Raw genomic sequence first — 24293 nt, 5'->3', positions numbered from 1 at the left:
GGCCACAGCAGTTTGGGCTGGGGCAAGGCTGAAGCCAGGAGCCATGAACGCCATGTGTGTCTCCCACATGGATGGCAGGTTCTTAAGTACTCGACCCATCCTCAGCTGCTTCTTAAGCACATTAGCAAGAGACAGGGTGGGAGTGGAACAGCTGGCACTCTGATGTGGGATGCGGGGTCCCCAGCTGGGGCTTAATCTGCTGTGCCGTGACACTCGCCTCATCATTTCCCCTTACCTTCAGTGCTAATCTCTTGTAGTGAGAATTAAGATGTAACTACATAATATGAAATGATACTGAAGTTATTATGCTGAAATGGAAGGATGTGTATTACTGGAAACATTTACTTTCACGTCTAATATTGAGAATTGTGATTGTCTTTTTCCCCTGATAGACTTGGTGAATTTTAATAAGTCTTCATATGCTAAGTTAGGATCTGTCATGGATCTTCATTCTTTTGTTATTTTTTGAAAAAAGATTTATTTATGGAGCAGGTGTGTGGTATAATGGGTTAAGCCTCTGCCTGTGGGGTCGGCATCTCATATGGGCACCAGTTCCAGTCCCCACTGTTCCACTTCCCATCCAGCTCCCTGCTAATGGCCTGTGAAAGCAGTGGAAGATGGCCCAAGTGCTTGGGCCCTTCTACCCACGTGGGAGACATGGAAGAACTTCCTGGCTCCTGACTTTGGCCTGACCCAGCTCCGGTCATCGTGGCCCCTGCACCCGCATGGGAGACCTGGAGGAGGCTCCTGGCTCTTGGCAGCTCCGGCCATTGTGGCCATTGGGCCCATTGTGGCCATTTGGGGAGTGAACCAGTAGATGGAAGATCTTTCTCTCTGTCTCTCCCTCTCTCTCTCTGTAACTCTGTCCCTCAAAGAAATACATTTTTTTAAAAGATTTATTTTATTTATTTGAAAGATGGAGTTACAGAGAGAGGTAGAAACAGAGAGAGTGGTCGTCCATCCTTTGGTTCACTCCCCTGATGGCCGCAACAGCCGGAGCTGCGCCGATCCAAAGCCAGGAGCCAGGTCTCCCACGCGGGTGCAGGGGCCCAAGGACTTGGGCCATCTTGTACTGCTTTCCCTAGGCTATAGCAGAGAGCTGGATCAGAAGAGGAGCAGCCGAGACTAGAACTGGTGCCCATATGGGATGGCGGCGCTTCATGCCAGGACTTTAACCCGCTTCGCCACAGCACGGCCTCAGAAATAAAAAAACATCTTTTAAGATATGTTTTAAGAGATCTTCCATCCACCAGTTCACTCCCAAGATGGCTGCGACGGCCAGAGCTGGGTCAGCCAAAGCCAGATGCCAGGAACTTCTTCTGGGTCTTCCACGTGGGTGCAGGGGCCCAAGCATGTGGGCCATCTTCCACTGCTTTCCTAGGCCATTAGCAGGGAACTGAATGGGAAATGGAACAGTGGGGACTGGAACCAGTGCTCATGTGAGATGCCTGCACCACAGGCAGAGGGATTACCCACTATGTCGCAATGCTGGCTGTGGCCTTCATTATTTTAAACTTCATTTCATTTTTCCCCTTCTTTTCTACTCTGCTTTCTCACTTATCTTCCTTTTGCTGTCTCTCCCCCCCCCCCCTTTTTTTTTTTAAAGATTTATATATTTATTTGAAAGGCAGAGAGAAAGAGAGGTCTTCCATCCGCTGTTTCACTCCCCAGATGGCCACAATGGCCGGAGCTGCACTGATCCAAAGCCAAGAGCCAGGAGCCTCCTCCAGGTCTCCCATGCGGGTGCAGGGGCCCAAGGACTTAGGCCATTCCTCTACTGCTTTCCCAGGCCATAGCAGAGAGCTGGATCAGAAGTGGAGCAGCCGGAACTCAAACCGGTGCCCATATGGGATGCCAGCGCTGCAGGCCATGGTTTTATCCCCTGTGCCACGGTGTTGATCTCGCTGTCTCTTTCTTCTTTTCTTCTATAAGTATTAAATAACTTTGTGGTAGGCACTGGGGATATAAAAATTATAAGTCATTGTTCTTATCTTTAAAATATAATTAATAGTCTTAAATTCACTTAGGAAATTTCAGAAAGTATTATTTATCTAAAACTTTATTTTTAATTAGTGTCAGATAAAGCACACATGCATAGTAGCTCCAAGTACTTTTTCCTATTAAAATGTAATTTGAATTAATCTTAAGAATCTTATCTGTTACATGACTGTTCATATTTATTTTACTGCCTATTATATGAGCTTTCATACTTTTGTCATGTAATATTTTTCTTGAAGATAAATATCAGTTTTATTTAATCAGGAAGTTTAGCTTCTTAATACCATCAACAATGAACTGATCAGAATTCTGAATTAATCAAAGTTGATATGAATGACGGTTTCCTCCCTTTTTTGTCCAGGTGTGCCAGACAGTGCCGATGCCAGCCAATCACCTCCCTGTTGGCAGCACGATGAGCACCGTGCACCTCTCTTCGGATGGTACTTACTTCTACTGGATCTGGTCTCCAGCCAGTCTGAATGAGAAAACACCTAAGGGGCATTCTGTCTTCATGGACATCTTTGAACTTGTGGTAAGTTTAACTTTCTTTTTGTGTCTTTGCAGGAACATTTCTATTTACTGTCTTATTATATTGATGTACAAGGACCTAAGAACCTTGCAGTATATACAGCATGTTCGCTGCTTCCTTAAGATTGATTTTCTTCTTGTATGCCTCTAAAGTTGTTTGGAGTTATATGACATAAATAGACCCAAGCGTTCTGAATGTTGATGTGACAAGAGAGGAGACATTATTTACTTATTTTTTAATTTTAAAAATTTTTAAGGGAAAGAGCTTATTGGGGGAACTCAACAGACCAGAGGGATGGGGCAAAGAGGGAAAAGAGAGAGAATGAGAGTGTAAAAGAGAGATCAAGAGACAGACAGAGAGAGAGAGATCAATAGATAGAGAGAGAGAGATCAAGAGATGGAAAGAGAGAGAGGCACGTGTTCAGGAACAGGTCCTTTTAAAACTTTGCTGGAGGTGGGCAGGGAAGTAGGAGCAGCGAATCCCATTAGGATGGGGGTGGAGCTTGACACTGGTGGTTGGGCCGTGTGGCCACCTGACTTCCAGCAATGGTGGGGGGGAGCTAGAGTCTAGGATGATGTTGGGGTATAGATCACACCATAGATAAGACTGTGCCATTTTACTAACATTCCCCCCTTTTGCCTTTATAAAGCAGGAGTTGTATGGGATTACATTAGCCCCAGAAGTCCAGGAGGGGTAGAGGGACAATGATCTGTCCTTAGAGCTACTTCCTGCTGAAATGGGGCTGGCATGGGGCGATGTCTCAAGCTGCTGGGAGACATTATTTAATGAGGAGACAGTAGAACTGCTCATGAGGCTGTTAGAAGTGTGGGATGAAATTGCATTAGCAAGTCTGGGTCTACATGATCAAAACTGGGAGCTTTTGAGAGAGAGAACTCTGGGAGCCCCCAGTGTTCTTTCTGGGTGTGGGAAGACCGCAAAGGATAGGTGGGCAGGGTTCTTGCTCAAATGGATCTTAAATTCTGACCCCGAGATTGAGGGGCTTTGGAGGATGGTGGTGAAGAGGAAGAAATTTAACCATAAAGAAGTGAACGGCCGGCGCCGTGGCTTAACAGGCTAATCCTCCGCCTTGCGGCGCTGGCATACCGGGTTCTAGTCCTGGTCGGGGTGCCGATTCTATCCCGGTTGCCCCTCTTCCAGGCCAACTCTCTGCTATGGCCCGGGAAGGCAGTGGAGGATGGCCCAAGTCCTTGGGCCCTGCACCCGCATGGGAGACCAGGAGAAGCACCTGGCTCCTGGCTTCAGATCAGTGAGATACGCCAGCTGCAGTGGCCACTGGAGGGTGAACCAACGGCAAAAAGGAAGACCTTTCTCTCTGTCTCTCTCTCACTATCCACTCTGCCTGTTAAAAAAAAAAAAAAAAAAGAAGTGAACAAGATGATTTTAGGTAGTGAAGGAAAAGTAGTTAATTAGATGAAGAGCTGGAGAGTAGGAGAGGGAAGAACATTCCAGGAAGAGAAGCAACCCCAGGACAGAGACTGTGTGACAGCAGTGAGCATGTTTTATAAGGGAGGTGACCCAGAGAGGCCGGAGTGTTGAGGAGGAGAGCTTGGGGTGAAAGGAGCCTTGGAGCCAGCGTGACCAGAGCTGCACTGTCCCAGGGACTGCCCAGTGCAACAGCCACTAGCCACATTTGGCCACTTAAATTTCAGTTACTCAAAATTAAATGAAGTTAAAAATTGAGTTGCTCAACTGCCTTAGCCACATTTCACTTGTGTGTAGTAGCTACTATGTCGGAGAGAAAAGATACAGAACGTTTGTAGCTTTGAATAAAGTTCTACCTGACAGATGTTGCCCAAGCCAGGTCTGTTAAAAAAGTTTTTTGTTTTCAAGATGTTATTTACAACCTCCAGCTGGAAAAAAAAAAATAGCATTCCTGGAGAGAAAATTACTGAAGCACTCTTGTGTTAAGTTCTAATGGGATTAAAAGTTGTTCTGAGAAACACTCACCCCTCCCGCCAGCCACCAGTCAGGAGTCTATAGATGCACTTTCTCCCCTAGTCATTGTCTTTTCTTTAAAAGTGTTCCTGCCAGAGTGAAGCTGTGGGTTAGTTTGCTAGAAATTGTGCTATTTGAACCTGTGCTTGTAATTGGCAGAAAAATGTTTTAGAATTTGTTTTTAAATCAGTTTTACCAGCTGTTTAAAGGAATTTAAAATAATGGCAACATCAAACAATCCCTCCTTTCCCTGGGTATGCTTTTGTTAAGTTTAAAGAAAAAAAACAGTATCAACGAAGTCCATGTATGTGGTTTAAAACGGGTGGCTCACCCAGGTCATCAGGCCAGAATCCTTGCCCCATCCCTCCTCATTCTCCAGCACTCTGCTCATGCACAGCCTTGGGAATGGTTCTGGATTTTCATTCTTCTGGTGGTTACCTGCCTGTCGCTAAGTAAATTGCTTATATTGCTGTTTCTTGATGGATGAACTTCAGATACTGTTTGTTGTTGTTATTCTGCTGAGGTAGATGAGGATGTGGCTCAATTCCCCTTTTTCCTTTTCTTACTCCAAACATATTCATTTCCTTCATTTTAGTTCTTTTGTTTACCTTTGTAAATTATAGTTAAGCCTTTATTTCTTGTTCATTAACTCTAGGTAGTCTCAGTCTCTCTCAGATTTATTATTCATTTGGAAGAGAGAGAGAATTATGTCCCACCCACTGATTCATTTCCTCCATGGCTACAACAGTCAGGACTGGGCTAGGACCAGACCAGGAGCCAGGAACGCCATGGTTCTCCCACATAGGAGCAGAGCCTGAATTACCTGGGACATCTTGTGCTGCTCTCCCAGGGGCTTTAGCATGGAATTGGATCAGAAGCAGAGCAGTCACTGTTTGAACTGGCACTCCGATATGGCAGGCCTGCATCACAAGTCAGGGCTTAACCTGCTGAGCCATAACGCCAGCTGCTAAGCAGTATTTCTTGTCTTCCTACTTTAGAAGATGGCCAGTGTAGTGCCCTTCCTCATCCTTCATTGTGTAGAAATCCAAGTCTAAGTATATCCATTAGGGGGTACCAAGAAGAAGAGAGAAAATCTACCCTCACCCAGCCTTAGAGCCTCATAGGAATTAGAGGCACTAGATTTTGGACAGAGCCAATATGAGACAAAGGTTGTAGACTAAAAGTTTATATAAGGGTCTTTGTACCTTCCTGGCACATGCATTTACATTCAAATAGGGGTTGTTATGCCAAAGATGAGACAATTATTTTCTGATGAAAATTAATGGCCGGGGCCAGCACTGTAGTGTAGTGGGTAAGGCCACCGGCTGCAGTGCTGGCATCCCATAGGAACGCCAGTTCAAGACCTGGCTGCTCCACTTCCCATCCAGCTCTCTGCTATGACCTGGGAAAGCAGTAGAAGATGGCCCAAGTCCTTGGGCCCCTGCACCTGCATAGGAGACCTGGAAAAAGCTCCTAGCTCTGGGCTTTGGATCGGCGCAGCTCCAGCCGTTGCAGTCAATTGGGGAGTGAACCAGCAGATGGAAGGCCTCTCTCTCTCTCTCTCTCTCTCTCTCTGCTTCTCCTTCTCTCTGTGTGTAACTCTTTCAAATAAATCTTAAAAAAAAAAAAGAAAGAAAGAAAATGAATGGTCTTGAAAAAAAGACCTCAGCATACTTTTTTTTTTTTTTTTAAGATTTATTTTATTTATTTGAATGACAGAGTTACAGAGAGAGGTAGAGACAGAGAGGTCTTCCATCTGTGACCTCAGCATACTTGATATGGGGTTCATGTAAGGCAAAAACTTGTTTCCCTTATGAAGCAATGATGTCTTCCAGTAGGTAAGCCTCAGCCATGTCCAAAGAATTCCTGATTAGTGTGAACTGCTCAAGAACAGACAAAGCAAACATGCAAAGAACAAAAGCTAAAACATTGGAGAGCTATGTGCACATTAGCTTACAGCTGGAATGGAGAATGGAGCCGAGACTTGAACCCAGACACTCCAATACAGGCTGTGGATATCCTAAATGGCAGCTTATTTACTATGCCAAATGTTCACTCTGATTACCAAAATTTAAAAATTAGCAAAAGAGTTCACAATAAGAGATCTCCCAGAAAATAGGACTAATAAATAAAGAACAGTAAATAGGAGAGACAAGACGTAGTGAAGTAATCCATGTGGTTCTTGCTAGTAGTTCCAGCAAGAGGACAGAGAAAATGAAGAAGAGCACATGGTCAAGGAGTGATCAAGGGGCAGGCATGTGGCCCAGCATTAAAGATGCTGCTTGGGAGGCCACATCTCCTGTGGGAGCTGGCTCTTCCCGTTAATGTGCACTGGGAGGCAAGTAGGTGGGTCCCTACCACCACGAGGGAGACCCAGATGGAGTTTCAGACTCCCGGCTTTGGCCTAGCCCAGCTATGGTTGTTGTGGGAATTTGGGGAGAGAATCAGTATGTGGGAGATCTTTCTGTCTGTGTCTGTCTGTCTGTCTGTCTATCTCTGTATCACTCTCTCTCTGTTTTTCTGCCCTTCAAATAAATTGGATTTTTAAATTTTTTTTTGGAAAAAAAAGTATTGCAAGAAAAATTTCAGACTAAAGGACTTTGGCACAAGTGGGAATGAAAAATGCTCCATCATGGTGCATAATGAAATTTCAGGTTGTCAGGGGTATAAGAACAGATTCTACAGCTTTCAGGCATTAAAAAAAACCACACATATGCAAATGATGAAGAATTAAAAAAGCACCAAGCTATTCAATAACATTCCTAGATGAAAAATGTAACGGTGCTTTTAGAATTCTGAGAGAAACTGATTTCCAACCCAGAAGTCAGTGTTCAACCAAAGTATTAATCATCTATGAAGATAATGTCCAGATATTTTTAGACATTGAGTTAACATAATCAAAAGCCCATGCCTGCCTTGTAGGAAATGGGACAACTCAAATAGTTTAGCACCATTAAAAAGTTTGGGAGGCTGGGGCTGGCACTGTGGCTTAGCGGGTAAAGCCACCACTTGTAGTGCCAGCAACCCATATGGGTGCTGGTTTGAGTCCTGGCCGCTTCACTTCTGATCGAGGGAAAGCAGTAGAAGACGACTTGTGTCCCTGGGCCCCTGCACCCATGTGGGAGACCCAGAAGAAGCTTCTGGCTCCTGAGTTTGCATTGGCACAACTCAGGACGTTGCAGCCATGTAGGGAGTGAACCAGTGGATGGAAGACTTCTCTCTCTCTCTGCCTCTGCCTCTCTGTAACTCTGCCTTTCAAATAAATAAATAAATCCTTTTACTATTTTTTTTTGAGGGGTAGAGTTACAGAAGAGGGAGAGACAGAGAGAAAGGTCTTCCATCTGGTGGTCTGTTCCCCAAATGGCTGCAATGACCGGAGCTGTACTGATCCGAAGCCAGGAGCTTTTCCCAGGTCTCCCACGTGGGTGCAGGTGTCCAAGCACTTGGGCCATCTTCTACTGCCTTCCCAGGTTATAGCAGAGAGCTGGATCAGAAGAGGAGCAGCCGGGACTAGAACTGGCGCCCATATGGGATGCCGGTGCCTCAGGCGGAGGATTAACCTGCACCACAGTGCCAGTCCCATAAATAAATCTTAAAAAAAAAAAAAAAAAAAAAGGAACCTGCTCTGGATTCAAAGAACCACCTTTGAATCACTTTTGGAGTCTAAATCAACACAATCAAACATACCAACTGTAAAAATCCTTTTTGGAGGCAATTTAAAATTTGAATATGAAAGTACTGGGACTATTAGCTGAAACTAAGGGAGTTAGTCTTAATTTACTTTTTAAAGTTTTATAAGGAGGGGGCCATACTGTGGCATAGCAGGTAAAGCCACAGCCTGCAGTGCCGAGATCCCATATGGACGCCAGTTCTAGTCCTGGCTGCTCCACTTCCAATCTAGCTCTCTGCTATGGCCTGGGAAAGCAGTGGAAGATGGCCCAAGTCCTTGGGCCCCTGCACCCGTGTGGGAGACCTGGAGGAAGCTCCTGGCTCCTGGCTTTGGATAGCCCAACTCTGGCCATTGCAGCCATTTGGGAGTGAATTAGTAGATAGAAGACCACTTCCCCCACAACCGCCCTCTGTAACTCTGCCTTTAAAATAAAATAAATAAATCTTTAAAAAATATGATAATGACATTGTGGTTATGTAAGAAAACGTTCATATTTTTAGATATTGTTTAGTGAAGTGTTCAGAAGTAGATGATGACTTGGATATGCTCTAAAATATTTGAGCAGAAAAGCAGGAGGCTGAATTAAACAGGTATGTTAGTTTCTGGGAAGCAGTTGAAACAGGATTATGAGCACGTGGCAGTTCATCATATTAGTCTCTATTTTTGCATGTTTGAAAATTTTCATTAAAAATTTTTTTGAATTATCACTAGCCATTAATTTAGCATCTTTTCTAAAATGCTAACTTGGGAAACTAAACATAGATATCTGGCTTACTGCCTATGGTACTTTACAGAATGGAACATTGTGTAGCCCTGTACTTTTACAGAATGGAACACTGAGAGGCAGACCTGTGTGACTGAAGTAGATTGCTCTGCAAGTTATGTTGTTAAGTACAAAACGCTAGGTTCAGAACACTGTGTGTATTTACTACCTGCTGTGTAATAAAATGGGTAAGGGGTAGGTTTTTCCTACAATCCTTCCTTCCTTTTTATCAACACTATTTTATTTTTTTTATCATTTATTTTATTTATTTGAAAGACAAGAGTTACAGAGAGAAGTAGAGACAGAGAGAGAGGTCTTCCATCTGCTGGTTTACTCCCCAGATGGCCGCAATGGCCGGAGCTGCACCGATCCGAAGCCAAGAGACAGGAGATTCTTCTGGGTCTCCCACGTGGGGGCAGGGGCCCAAGGACTTGGGCCATCTTCCACTACTTCCCAGGCCACAGCAGAGAGCTGGATCGGAATAGGAACGGCCAGGACTAGAACCGGTGCCCATATGGGATGCCGGCGCTTCAGGCCAGCACTGCAACCCGCTGCACCACAGCGCCGGCCCCATCCTTCCTTTCTTTTTCTAAAAGATTTTCTTTTCTTTCTCCTTTCTTCTTTTTGTTCCTTCTTTTTTTCTCTCTCTCTCTCTAAAGACAGAGACTGAGATCTTCCATCTGTTGGTTCACCCCTCATTTGGTGGCAATAGCCAGGTCTGAGCCCGGAATTTCAGTATGGTTTTCCACACACATGTTAGTGGCCCATGTACTTAGGCCATCTTCCATCGCCTTCCCAGGCTCATTCGCAGGAAGTGGCCCATGTACTTAGGCCATCTCCCATCGCCTTCCCAGGCTCATCAGCAGGAAGTGGATTGGAGGTGGAGTAGCATACTCAGAGCTGCTCTATGATAGGAGGTGTCAGTGTTGCAAGCTGCTGTTTAACCCGTGGCACTACAGTGCTGGGCCTCCCATTCTTCCTTTTTTGATGGATCACTCATCATAGCATACAAATACATTACAGTGTGTCCCATCTTGAAAGCACAAAAACAACTCCCTCAGCCTATACCTGTCTCAACGCATTTCCATGTCTGTTGGCTCCCCTTTGTAGAAAAACTCCTTTTTAAAAAGACTTACTTATCTTTGTTGAAAGGCAGTGTTACAGGGAGAGAAAGTGGAAGACAGTGAGCAAGTGAACCATCAACTGGTTCACTCCTCAAATTAAGGTTGGGGCAGGGCCAGGCCAAATCCAGGAGCCAGGGACTTGCATGTGTGGCAGACCCCCAATTACTTGGTCCATCTTCTGCTGCTTTCCCAGGCACATTAGCAGGGAGTGGATAGGAGGCAGAGCAGCCTAGACTCGCTCCAGCCCTCATATGGGATTCCAGAATCACAGCATTGGCTTAACTCTGTTCCACAACACCAGCCCTATAAAACTTTTTGAAATTTTTATTTACTTGTTAGTTTTCATTTTATTTGAAAGAGAGAGAGAGAAAAATCTTCTATCTGCTGGTTCACTTCCCAAGTGCCAGCCACAGCCAGGCTAGACCAGGCTGAAGCCCAGAGCTCAGGACTCATTCCTGGTCTCCTATGTGGGTGGCAGGGACCCAACTCTGAGTCATCATCTGCTGCCTCCCTGGGTGTGCATCAGCAGAAAGCTGGATAGGACGTGGTATTTAATGTGATTGATCACTCCTCCATTCCGGAAACTTTGTTTTCACTTGGCTTGTGGACAGCCACAGTACTTGTACTCACTGGCTGTTCTTCCTACTCTTATCTTCCCTACCTCTTAATAATCACATATGCAGGACTTATATCCAGAACTTTTCTGTCTGTTCTTACTCCTTATTTAATCTCATTCTGTTTTATGTATTGAAATAACCTCTATATGTTCATGATGCTCAAATTTGCTTCTCAGCTAAAGCTTGTCCTTGACTCCCAGGTGCATATTGATATGGGTGCACAGAATATTAGATTTCTCCAGTTGGAGGTCTGATAGCCACTTCAAACTAAATATGCCCTCACCCAACACGTGGTTTTATCCCAGACCTACTCCTCACAAAACCTTTCTTGTTTCAGTTAATGGCATCTGTGTCCTTCCTGTGCTTGCTGGAGACCTTCGACATTCCTCTTGGCTCTTCCTCTTTCCCTTCAACCGCACCAGGTTTCACATCCAGTCAGCAAGGGCCATTCACTCTGCCTTCAAAGTGTAGCCTACATCCTACATGTTTAGGCCCCCACCGCTCTCTGCACCTGCCACTCTCATGCTTGTTGCCCCACTCATCACAGCCAGCACCCCTCTGCTGCTCTGACACATCCCTGGGCCTTTTTGATAGAATATCATTGCCGGACAAACTCATGGCTGTTCTCTCTCTTTGTTAGCGTATCTGCTCAAATATTATCAGAAAGAACTTTCTGACTATTCTGTACAAAATATAGAAAATAAGATCCTTGGGGCCGGTGCTGTGGTGTAGCAGGTAAAGCTGCCACCTGCAGTGCCAACATCCCATATGGGTGCTGGTTCAAGTCCCGGCTGCTCCTCTTCCTGCCTAGAAAATTAGCTTCAAGAGGTCAGGAATTCTCTCTCTCTCTCTCTCTCTCTCTCTCTCTCTCTCGGCTGTGTCCCTAGCACTAGAACAGTATCTGGCACACAGTAGGTGCTCACTAAAGACTTGCTAAATGAATGATTGAATGAATGAATGGATGAATGAAACGTCAGAAGAAACTGGCAGGCGGAGACTGGCTGGGGCAAGACTTGCTTTCCACCATTCATCTTTTTATATATTTTAAGTTTAACAATGGACTTTTTAGAAAGAATAACTCAAAAAATAAGTACATTTTTGTAAATAGGAGAACTTGTTGAACAACATTGAATTCCACTGAGAAGTCAAGAAAAAGTTCTTTTGAATGTAGGCTATGAAGGCCATTGGGGACTAAGAGCTCTTCTGAGGGAGTTGATTGAAAGGCCAGATGCAGAAGAATAGATTATTCTCTCTGGAAGTTTGTCGTGGCAGGAGGACAGAAACTAGAGGGGAGTGGGGGAATGGATTGTAGGGGCTTGAAATGTTTTAATTCTGGATTTTGAAATGGGTAATAAAATCACCTACTTCACAATAGACAAATTGTAGCAATTAGCCTTTTTTTTAAAGGATGTATTTTGTTTATTTGAAAGACAGAGTTACAGAGAGAGGTAGAGCCAGAGAGAGAGAGAGGTCTTCCATCCGCTGTTTCACTCCCCAAATGAGCACAATGGCCAGAGCTGAGCTGATCCGAAGCCAGGAGCCAAGTGCTTCTTCTGGGCCTCCCATAAGGTTACAGCAGCCCAAGGACTTGGACCATCTTCTTCTTTTTTTTTTTTTTTTATTTGACAGGTAGAGTTATAGACAGTGAGAGAAAGAGACAGAGAGAAAGGTCTTCCTTCCGTTGGTTCACTCCCCAAATGGCCGCTACGGCTGGCGCTGCGCCAATCCGAAGCCAGGAGCCAGGTGTTTCTTCCTGGTCTCCCATGCAGGTGTAGGGCCCAAGCACTTGGGCCATCCTCTGCTGCCTTCCCGGGCCACAGCAGAGAGCTGGACTGGAAGAGGAGCAACCAGGACTAGAACCTGGCACCCATATGGGATGCCAGCACCACAGGTGGAGGATTAACCAAGTGAGCCACAGCACCGGCCTCCTTGGGCCATCTTCTGCTTTCCCAGGCCATAGCAGAGAGCTGAATCGGAAGAGGAGCAGCTGAGACTCGAACTGGCGCCCAAATGGGACGCCGGCACTGCAGGCAGAAGCTTAGCTCACTATGTCACAGCACCGGCCCCTAAATAGCAATATTTAATTGCATGATAAATCCCTGTATACAAACATCCCTTTAAAAATACTGTGGGAAATCAGAAGGAGAGTAAAATTCATTGTAGGAAAGTTTAATGGAGTTAGTGGAACTTGAGCTGGAGAAAGGAGCCACAATCGGTAAAGCAGCTGTCTGCTGAGGAACCAGCCCGGACTGCAGGGTGATGGGAAAGCCTGCTGGGAACACTGCCCGGCCTGCTCAGGGGTCAGTCAGGCCGTCGCCCTCTGCTGCTCATTGGTTCTCTTTGCTTCTGCAGAAGATGACCTCTCCAGCACCGCAGTATTTCACTTTGATTCTTAGCAGTGGGGTGGAGGTGGTAGAAGGGGAGCAGATTCAGGTTGTATCCATGTGTTTTTAAGATTTAGTTTTATTTATTTGAAAGGCATTGTTTCAGAGAGAGAGAGAGAGAGAGGGAGATCTTCCATTCACTGGTCCATTCCTCCAATGGATCTTCCACTGCTTTCCCAAGTGCATTAGCAGGGAACTGGATCAGCTGGGACTCAAATCCGTGCCCTTATGGGATGCTGGCACCGCAGGCGTGGCTCTAACCCATTGAGCCGCAGCATTGACAAATTCCACAACAGCCGGATTGTCTTCTCTTGGAATTCTGTAACTGCAATTCCAAAAGGTGACAGCAGGTGGAAGTAGTGGTGCGAAACAGAATACTGTGCTAGAGGATGAGTGGGGTGGAGCTGAATGTGGGTGGGATAAGGCCTTTCTAAGCACAGACAGGGAAGCCCGGGCTAGCATAAGACGCGGCCATTCACCCTGACAGATACGGTGACTCACTCTCCCAGTTTGCTTGTGGGGGGCTGAGCAATAGTTTAGATTTTATTATAACTGTGTAGGGAAATGAACAATTTAAACGTGGAAGGACATGACTTTGTTTACGTTTTTCAAATAATCATTGGCTGTGTATGTGGAGAATAAACCACAGGGGGCTGGGTAGGGAGCGGGAGAGCAGTGGGAGGCTGATCACGTGAATAGAACTGTGCTAGCTAATGGTTAATCTGGCAGGAAGGTGGGGTAAAGCAATGTGGTAAAATGTGGCTGTGTTCAGTTTGAGGTGGCTGGAGGCTATTCAAATAGAAATGGCGCAGAAGTGGGGCAGTTTACAGGTGAACTAGATCCTAGAAGCGAGGATGGGAGCCGTCAGAGGGACATGGGAATTGGATTTGGGGGAGGGCATCCATTTGTTGGTCCAGCAAGGCGTCAGGTGTTTATTGAGTGCCCTCCAGGTGTTGGGAATGTGATGGTGACTAGGCAGGAGCATGTCTGCCCTCAGGGAGCTGGTATTCCGTGAGTGAGGGGATGTGGGAGGGCCAACAGTAAGTGACTTAATTAATAAAATACTTTCAGAGAGTGGTAGGTACTGTACAGAAACAAAATCGGAGTGCTGTGCTCTGGTTGAGGGTTGGGGGTTTTAGATTAGTCATCAGGAAAGGCCCCTTTGATTGGGTTACATTCCACATGAGATGTGGGTGATAGAAGAGTCAGGGACAGAGTATTCCAGGTGGTGGTCTTAGGCACCAGGGACTGGATTTACTCCTGGGTGAGCTCCTCCTTTAGCAAGTGGAAATGTGAAACCTGCAAGAAGCAAAAGAGGAAGGGGGCAGGCTCTATGTTGGTGTCACCTACTAACAGTGACACCTTACCCACAGGTGAGTACTCATGTGCAACAGAAACCAGCACCGTGTTCCCCTACCAAGACTAAAACTCACCATGGTGCAGCCTGCAAGTGGTGTGGGCTCGGTAGGGAGCTAGTGGCTACTGAACAGAGGAGCTGAGAGACTTCAGCAGGCTTTTTGCCAGAACAATGCACCACTAAAACCCCACCTCTTCCTTGCCACTCCAACATGGCTACCGGCTCTGTACTTCACTCCCCCATCATGTACAAGATGCCTTGGTGACCACATGTATGTGGAGCTGCATATGGAGTTGCCATGAAACCTTCCCAGAGATCACCACATGCACTGAACCCCACCTAAACCCTGCCTCAGTTAGGACACTGCCCCTTACCAATGAAATGGCACCTGAACTTGAGTGGGGCAGGTGCCCTCTCTCCTCATGGAGGGAGCCCGCCTGTGTCCACTTCTCAGTATGTGCTATATCTGTCTCTAAATAAACCCTTTTCTCTTTCTTGTGCCTTACCTATGTCTCTGCTTTGAATTCATCTCTCATGCTGAGATAAGAACTTGGAATAAATCCAGCTGGGGACTCCCAGGGCCCCCAACACAAGCAAGTCAAGGAGAAGGCAATGATCTGGGTTTTAGGTTACAGTGGGCCATTGAGAAGGTCTGCTCATAGAGAGTGCTGAGTTCAGAGGCCAAACCCTCCACAGGATAAGAAGCAGAGGTTAAGGAGAGCATTTTTTGATTCTCTAAGAAGTCTTTTCCCTCATCATTTGTGAATGTATCATCAAGGACTCCCCCAGAGCACACGACTACTTTTGGAACTCTTTCCTGGCTATTCTCCTGCATTTCTTGCTTTCTCTCATTTTGGCTAGGATATAGCCTTTCCTTTTGGCTTCCTGCTTTGCTTTTGATTGACTTCTGAAGGAGGGCACTTTGCCCTCCTTTTCCCTCTTATCTCCATTTCCAGTAGCTACTGGCCCATCCTGCTTGTCCTCACTGGACGCAGGAGCCTGGATCTAGAAGCAAACAGTAGTTTCAGAGGCCATGGAGACAATTTGACAATGAGCAGAAGTGGAGAAAAGGGATGGCACTTTAATAGGTCACCAAGGTCTTGTTCAACAAGACTGAGAGACCTGAGATATTTGAAAACAGAGAAAGAAATCAATAGAGAGGGGACACCGATAATGAGTGGGCATGGGGAGCCCAGGATTCCAGACAGAAGTACAAGGTTAGCCTAGAGTAATACCAGGTGAGGTCCTCTTCCTCTGAAGTGAGAGCAGGGTAAATGCATCTGAGTTAGAAGATTCTCAGTTTGGAAGAGAGACGAATGGGACAAACCTATGGTAAGTGGTCTGGACCTTTTGGCAATAAAGAAAACCAGGTAGGGGGAACAAAGATAATCAGGTGGTCCATGAAAGTCAAGCTCAAAATTGGTGAAGAAATTTTGGAGTCACCTCTCTGGAAACTTTGCTGGGGAATAATCAAGTGATGAATGAAAGAACTAGCAAAGGCCAGCCCAGATCCAGTTGAAGTTGGCGTGTATTTTTAGAAATGTCTGACTTTCTCCACAATTGTTCTGCCGGTTCCTGAGCAGCTGGTGCTAATGATAACTACTGTTACTATGGAGTCTGGATTCTAGCCTCTAATTGTATTTCTAGAAGACATTAGCCCTGTAGTTAATAGTGAATCGAAGACTGATTTGTCTTCTTCTCATCTCAAGTGTACCTGTCAGACACTGGTAATTCGTAAGTGCTGCCTGTGGAGTTCAGTATAAGGCAATTTTAATCAACAGTTTTTTATAGAACTTATTAAACTTGGCTCATTACATTCAGAGTCCGAGCTGTCGTGAAAAATGAAAGTTCTCAAACGTAGCACAGCCTTCCTTTTGTCTACAGTAGTTTCAGTAAAGCGCTTACACTGGGAGGTATACTCCAATGCAATATTTTAGTATTTTTAAGCAACTATATCACAGTACTATTATTCTCAAGTAGAAATTTGCTAACTAAATGGAAATACAGTATTTCATGACCCCTGTTTCTTTAAATGGTAGGTTGAAAATGGTGTCTTTGTAGCCAGCCCACTTCAGGAGCGCACCATCCTGATGAGAAAAGAGGGGGAGTCTGCAAAAAGCATCAACGAGATGCTTCTGAGCAGGCTTTCTCGGTACAGAGCCTCCCCATCGGCAACACTCGCAGCCCTGACCGGCTCCACCATCTCCAACACGCTGAAGGAGGACCAAGCAGGTACGTCGCTCTGCCCTTGGCAGACGCTTTCCCTGGCTGGCTTTCCGTAGCCGCTTGTTGTTGAGCACAAACTCTGACCGTGCAGAGGGCGCAGCTTTGCACAGTTCACCTTTTTGATCTTCCAGTCCTTGTCCAGCCTTTACAAATTTTCCTTTTATTTGAAATATTTATTTATTTAAATATTAATTTAATTTATTTATTTGAAATGAAGGAAAGGAAGAGAGAGAGAGAGTATATGTTAGAAAGAGGTCCAGGCATTGTGGCACGGTGGGTTATGGGCACTGGTTCAAGGTCCAGATGCTCTACCACTTCTCTCTCTCTCTCTCTCTCTTTCTCCCCCCCCCCCTTTTTTTAAAAAAAGATTTATTTATTTGAAAAACACTGTAACAAAGAGGCAAACAGAGACAGGTCTTCCACCGGCTGATTTGCTTCCCAAATGGCTGCATGGACTGGGGCTGGGCCAGGCCAAAGCCAGGAGCCAGGAGCTTCTTCCAGGTCTCCCACGTGGGTTCAGGGACCCAAGCACTTGAGTCATTTTCCGCTGCTTTCCCAGGAGCATTAACAGGGATCTGGATCTCAAGTGGAGCAGTCGGGACTCAAACGGGCACCCATATAGGATGCCAGCACTGCAGGTGGGAGCTTTACCTGCTATACCACTGTGCTGGCCCCTGCTCCACTTTTTTTTTTTTTCCTGCTCTACTTCTGATCCATCTCTCTGCTAATATTCCTGATAAAGCAGTGGAATATGCCCTAAGTTCCTGGGCTCCTGCCCTCACATAGAAAACCTAGCTAAAGTTCCTGGCTCCAGGCCGGCGCCGCGGCTCAATAGGCTAATCCTTACCTTTTGGTGCCGGCACACCAGGTTCTAGTCCCGGTCAGGGCGCTGGATTCTGTCCTGGTTGCCCCTCTTGCAGTCCAGCCTGTGGCCCAGGAGTGCAGTGGAGGATGGCCCAAGTGCTTGGGCCCTGCACCCGCATGGGAGACCAGGAGAGGCACCTGGCTCCTGCCTTCGGATCAGCGCGGTGCGCCAGCCGCAGCGGCCATTGGAGGGTGAACCAACGGCAAAGGAAGACCTTTCTCTCTGTCTGTCCCTCTCTCACTGTCCACTCTGCCTGTCAAAAAAAAAAAAGTTCCTGGCTCCAGCAGGTGGAAGATCTCTCCCTTTCTCTCTCTCTCTTTTTCTCTCTGTAATTCTGCCTTTCAAATAAATCAATACATTTTTAATAAAAAGAGCAAGAGAGTGATCTTTCATCCTCTGATTCCCTTCTCAGATGCCCACAGCAGGCATGAGTAGGCCAGACTGAAGTCAGGCCCTGGAAACTCAATCCATGTCTCCCATGTGGAGTCTGCTGCTGCCTCCCAGGGTGCAATTAGTAGGAAGCTGGAATCAGAAGCAGAGCTGAGACTTGAACCCAGACATTGTGACAGGGATATGGAATGTGGCTGTCACAAGCAGCAGCTTAACCCACTGCACCAAAGGCCTGCCAATTTTTTTAAGATTTTCTTTTTTTATTTTTCATGATTTATTTATTTATTTGAAAGTCAGAATTATACTCCCCAGATGGCTGCAATGGTGAGGGCTGGGCCAGGCTGAAATCAGGAGCCAGGAGCTTCACACTGGTCTCCCACGTGGGTGTTGGAACCCAAACAGTTGGGCCACCCTTGCTTTTGCCAAGCACATTAGCAGAGAACTGGATTGGAAGGAGAGCCGCTGGGACTTGAACTGGCAGCCATGTGGGTTGCCAGCACTGCAGGCAGCAGGTCAACCCACTGTGCCACAACACTGGCCCTGAAATTTCCTCATTCTGTAAGGATATCAGTCATGTTGGGTTAGTGCCAACTTAATGACATTCTTTTAAATAGCTTAGTTACCTCCATAAAAACTCGTCACATAAGATCATATTCTGAAATACTAGGGTTTACATTCTGGGTTAGGATTCCAACTTTCTTGATTAGCAGGGAGCTAGAGTAGAAGTGGAACAGCTGGGATTCAAATAATAAAGGGTAATTGCATTGCAGATGGGAGCTTTACCCACTTTGCCACAACTCTGGCCCCAAGATTTATTTCTTTATTTGAAAGACAGAAAGAGGAAGTGAGAGAGAAAGAGAGATCTTCCTTCTGTTGATTTGCTTCCCAATGGCAGCAAAGACCAGAGCTGGGCCAGTCCACAGCTAGGAAGCCTGGAACTCCATCCAGATCTCCCATATGGGCAACAGGGGCCAAGTACTTGGGCCATCTTTTGCTGCTTTCCCAGGTACATTCTCAGGGAATTGGATGGGAAATGGAGCAGCTGGGATTTGAACTGGTATTCATATTGGATGATGTTGTCACAGGTGGCTTAACCCACTGCACAATGCCAGCCCTGCTCTGTCAATATTTTTTTTTCCAGCTAAAACGTGTTTTGGGCTATGAACCTAAATTCTCAAGACTCTGTAATAATTCAAAACAGTTCTTTCTTTAACTAAAGTCATTTAAATAAAGCCGGTCATTGAGGCCGGCGTTGTGGCACAGCAGGTAAAGCTGCCACCTGCAGTACCGGCATCCCATATGGGTGCCAGTTCTAGTCCCGGCTGCTCCATTTCCAATCCAGCTCTCCGCTATGGCCTGGGAAAGCAGTAGAAGATGGCCCAAGTCCTTGGGCCCCTGCACTCACGTGGGAGACCTGGAGGAAGCTCCTGGCTCCTGGCATCAGATAGGCACAGCTCCGGCCATTGTGGCCAGTTGGGGAGTGAACTTGTGGATGGAAGATCTCTTTCTCTCTCTCTCTCTTTGCCTCTCCTTCACTCTCTGTGTAACTCTGACTTTCAAGTAAATAAATGAATCTTTAAAAAAAAAAAAGACTTGGTCATCATTACTGTTATATAATTTATTTCATGTTTAACACATGCTCCATGAATGTGAAAATCTGCTATTTGGCATCATCCTCACTCATTACAATCTTTTTAAAAATTTTTTTAAAGATTGATTTATTTGAGAGACAGAGTTACAGACAGAGAGAGGCAGAGACGGAGAAATTTTCCATCTGCTGACTCACTCTCCAAATGGCTGTGAAGTGGAGCAGCCAGGCTTCCAGTTGGCTCCTGTATGGGGTGCCGAGCAGCAGGTGGGGTTTTACACACTATGCCACAGCGCAGGGCCCTACATTTTTTTTGAAGAAATATTTATTTATTTATTTGAAAGGTAGAGTTACACAGAGAGAGGAGAGACAGAGAGAGAGAGAGAGAGGGAGAGAGAGAGGGAGAGGTCTTCCATCTGATGATTCACTCCCCAGTTGGCCACAATGGCCGGAGCTATGCTGATCTGAAGGCAGGAACCAGGAGCTTCTTCCAGGTCTCTCACGCAGGTGCAGGGGCCCAAGGACTTGGCTTTCCTAGGCCATAGCAGAGAGCTGGATCAAAAGTGGAGCAGCTGGGTCTCAAACTGGCCGCCCATATGGGATGCCAGCACCTCATGCCAGGGCGTTAACCCGCTGCACCGCAGCGCCAGCACCAGGCCCCTAAATTTTTAAAATTTATTTGAGAGGTAGACAGAAAGATAGAAATCTCCCATCCACTGGTTCACTCCCAAATGATTATACTGGCTGGGCCAGGGCTGGGTCAAAGTCAGGAGCTAGAAACTCAATTCAGGTCTTCCACATAGGTGTTGGGGACCCAATTATTGGAACCATACATAACCTGCTGCTTTCCAGTGTATATATTAACAGGAAACTGGAATTGAGAGTGGAGCTGGAGCTGGAGCCCAGGCATTCTGGGTATGGGATGTGAGTGTCTGAACTGGCATCCTAACCTCTGCACCAGACACCCACCCCAATCTAATGCAGGATACATAGGCCCAGACACCCACCCCAATCTAATGCAGGATACATGGGCCGAGACACCCACCCCAATCTAATGCAGGATACATGGGTCCAGACACCCACCCCAATCTAATGCAGGATACATGGGTCCAGACACCCACCCCAATCTATGCAGGATACATGGGCAGAGTTTGAAAGTCAAAACCATGGAAAGCGGGATTACAGGGAGTCCTATTCCTACCATGTTGGTACATTCACTCTTTTGCCCCTCTAGATATTATATTCATTAGTTTTTACTTATCCATCAAGGTTTTCTCTATACAACACAGTTAAAGGCAAATTTATGTGTTCTTCTTTTATGCTTTTGTCTTTAAATACAAGGTCACATATTATATGTACAGTTCTACACTTTGAAAGCAGAAGTTCATAACCAGGATAAGCTTTTAAACAGATTGAAAAACATAATCCTACAATATTTTTAATGATGTTTTACATGTATTCATCATAACTTTTTTTTTTTTTTTTTTTGACAGGCAGAGTGGACAGTGAGAGAGAGAGACAGAGAGAAAGTTCTTCCTTTGCCGTTGGTTCACCCTCCAATGGCCGTCACGGCTGATGCACTGCGGCCAGCGCACTGCGCTGATCCGAAGGCAGGAGCCAGGTGCTTCTCCTGGTCTCCCATGGGGTGCAGGGCCCAAGCACTTGGGCCATCCTCCACTGCACTCCCGGGCCATAGCAGAGAGCTGGCCTGGAAGAGGGGCAACCGGGACAGAATCCGGCGCCCTGACCGGGACTAGAACCCGGTGTGCTAGCGCCACTAGGCGGAGGATTAGCCTGTTGAGCCACGGTGCCGGCCATCATAACTTTGATCAGATCTTCAGAATCATGTATGACCCAAAACAAATTAAGAACCATTATTCTAGAAGAGTTTACAGATTGCATACAGCCTCCTGGATTTATAACAAACCATGAAAATACAGTAAAATATGAGTAAGAAAAACATGCCCTACATAGAAAAATGTATCTTAGTTAATTTAATGTAGTTTTATTTTTCAATTCTTTTTACTATTTGAAATACAAGGAAGGGAGAACATTTGTAGTTAATTCATCATGAGACTAGCAAATAAACACTTATTAAGCCAAATGAGGATTTACAGATACTTTATTTCCAGAGGCCTCTATTGTATCAAATATAAGTGAAGAAATTGTTAATAGTTGTTTTTTTTTTTTTTTTTTTTGACAGGCAGAGTGGATAGTGAGAGAGAGAGAGACAGAGAGGAAGTTCTTCCTTTTTTCCGTTAGTTCACCCTCCAATGGCCGCTGCGGCCAGCACATCGTGCTGATCCGAAGCCAGGAGCCAGGTGCCTCTCCTGGTCTCCCATGCGGGTGCAGGGCCCAAGCACTTGGGCCATCCTCCACTGCCTTCCCGGGCCACAGCAGAGAGCTGGCCTGGAAGAGGGGCAACCGGGATAGAATCCGGCGCCCAAACCGGGACTAGAACCCGGTGTGCCGGCGCCGCAAGGCGGAGGATTAGCCTGTTAAGCCACGGCGCCGGCTGTTAATAGTTGTTTTAACTTAAGTAAGTGAATGATTTGATTTACAACAGATACTTTGTAGAAGACAATTCTTTTTACCTAAGTAAACATTTTCATGATAAGCTGAAGCCTTGATCTAGCTTTTTCCATTAGGAGAAAGTTGAATCCTACTCTTAACAATGAATATACTAAAGGAACAGCCGGCGCCATGACTCAATAGGCTAATCCTCCGCCTGCGGCACCGGCACACCGGGTTCTAGTCCCGGTCGGGGGCCAGATTCTGTCCTGGTTGCCCCTCTTCCAGGCCAGCTCTCTGCTGTGGCCTGAGAGTGCAGTAGAGGATGGCCCAAATCCTTGGACCCTGCACCCCATGGGAGACCAGGAGAAGCACCTGGCTCCTGCCTTCGGATCAGCGCGGTGCGCCTGCCGCAGTGGCCATTGGAGGGTGAACCAACGGCAAAGGAAGACCTTTCTCTCTCTCTCTCACTGTCCACTCTGCTTGTCAAAATAAATAAATAAATAAAAATAAAAAAGAATATACTAAAGGAATATTTGTTGGATAAAGTAAACATTAAAAAAAAAGACATTAAAGGCAAGAGGATATTTAGAATTATGTGGGAACTGGTATTTGCATTCAAAATGTGATCTCATTGTACTTTTATATACATTCTATATAAATTCACTTAATATTATTAAATTAAAAATTCACCAGTTCTAAAGTAAATTTTTGAAAATTAATTGAATATTCATATTGTCTAGAAGTTATTATTCCTTGATAAACTAATCCCTATTACCATGTTAATAAAAGTAAGTCTATTAAAAACATCTGTGAAAATGTTGTCTTTCAAGCGTTGCCCTTTTTGGATTTCTTACTGATGAAAATTTATGCTCCTGAACTTATGAACTGAATGAAGACTATATTTGCTGGGGCTTTGCAACATTTTTCTAAAAATTAAGCTTTTTAGAAGTTCAAGCATTCAAAACAAATACCAAACAGATTAGGTTTCACTTTACTCGTTTTTCTAATCTAAACCATCTAAAAAGATTTTGTACTTATCTAGCAATGAATAATAACTTATATTTATAGCCTGGCAGATCCTTAAGTAAAGTACACTGATTTTCTGTTCTCACTAGAAGAATATACAGAAAATTCTTAAATTCACTCCACATTTCAGATATGCCAGTAAGTAAGGAAGATTAACAAATGCTTTTACACCTCTTGATTAGAAATTATAATTATTTTCTTTGTGATAATTTATGGATATGACTCTAAAAATAAGAAAAAATGTACCTTGGGTCATAAGTCATGCAGGTATAACATTATTTTGTGATGGATATTGTGAAAGCTTTTACTAGGTAGACCTTTCTGACAGACTTTGTGTTGGAAATGCTGCTTGTAACATAATGGATGTAGTGGCACAAACCTGTCAAGAATTTTTTCTATCAAAAATGACAAAGTTTTGATTGGCATATCCATCTCCTGATGGAGCCTGTCTCCTGAGAGGAGAACCAAAAGCAGTGGGGGTCTTCTCTTATGCTGAGGCTGAGTCCGTTTGAGTTCCTTCTTTTCAAAGCATGTTTAGAAACAGGAGGGAATACTCATTATTGGGAACAGCTTGGATATAAGAGGCTTAGAGTCAGGCAACGCAGCCAGAAGATAATTATTTTTCTTTATCTTCTATTTCTTGTTCTTTTCCTAATCTGGGTATATCTTTGTTTGAGTTTGGGGCTCCTTCATTGGTTAATCTCTTTTGGTAATCAAATTAATTTCTGTGTCAGATAGTTCTATTCAGCCTTTTTTTATTCCTTTCTCCAGCGAATACTAGCTGTGGGCTGCCTCTAAAAATGCTACGTAGGACGCCTATCTATACCTGTGGCACATACTTGGTGATGCTGGTCCCACCTCCAGGGGGGTCAGGCAGCTCGGCCACTCGCTCTCTTTTTGGTGGAACAAGTGGTTTGTCATCTTTAAAAAGTAAGTGAATTTTATTTGTGATACTTTTCTTAATTTATATCAAACTTTGAAATTTGAGATTTTCTTAATTATTTTAAGCTTAACTCTGTTAAACAGTTGTTTATAATGGCTCTCTGATAACAAAAAAATTCTCATAGTTATAGGTTAGAAGATATTAAAAGTGTAGTTTGTATAGATGACACAATAGTATACTTTTGAAAACTATCCTGTAAAGTGACTAAAAAATACTCGTAATAATCAGTCAAGTTTTAGGAAATAAAATAATGTATTGCTACATTATTAACTGGTGTCACAGCAAGACCCTTAATCACTGTTATAGAATTCCAAAGCCATTCAAATAAGTGTGTGAATACCTT

The 24293-nt window shown here is 45.0% G+C and overlaps 1 protein-coding gene across 4 annotated transcripts in view; it reads left to right on the top strand.

Annotated features, from left to right (window-relative positions):
* The window catches only part of HECTD4 (HECT domain E3 ubiquitin protein ligase 4), a 205048-nt gene that overhangs the window by 72617 nt on the left and 108138 nt on the right, over positions 1-24293 (top strand). For all 4 annotated transcript variants that reach the window (XM_062182491.1, XM_062182490.1, XM_062182489.1 and 1 more), the window contains exons 7-9: positions 2360-2530; positions 16438-16630; positions 23779-23937. In XM_062182491.1, the coding sequence (XP_062038475.1) occupies positions 2360-2530; positions 16438-16630; positions 23779-23937 (523 nt within the window). The remainder of the gene's footprint in view (positions 1-2359; positions 2531-16437; positions 16631-23778; positions 23938-24293) is intronic.

This window comes from Lepus europaeus, chromosome 23, assembly GCF_033115175.1.
Source record: "Lepus europaeus isolate LE1 chromosome 23, mLepTim1.pri, whole genome shotgun sequence".
Classification (NCBI taxonomy): Eukaryota; Metazoa; Chordata; class Mammalia; order Lagomorpha; family Leporidae; genus Lepus; species Lepus europaeus.
The sequence above is the reverse complement of the archived record's forward strand: the minus strand, read 5'-3'. Positions and strand labels throughout refer to the sequence as shown.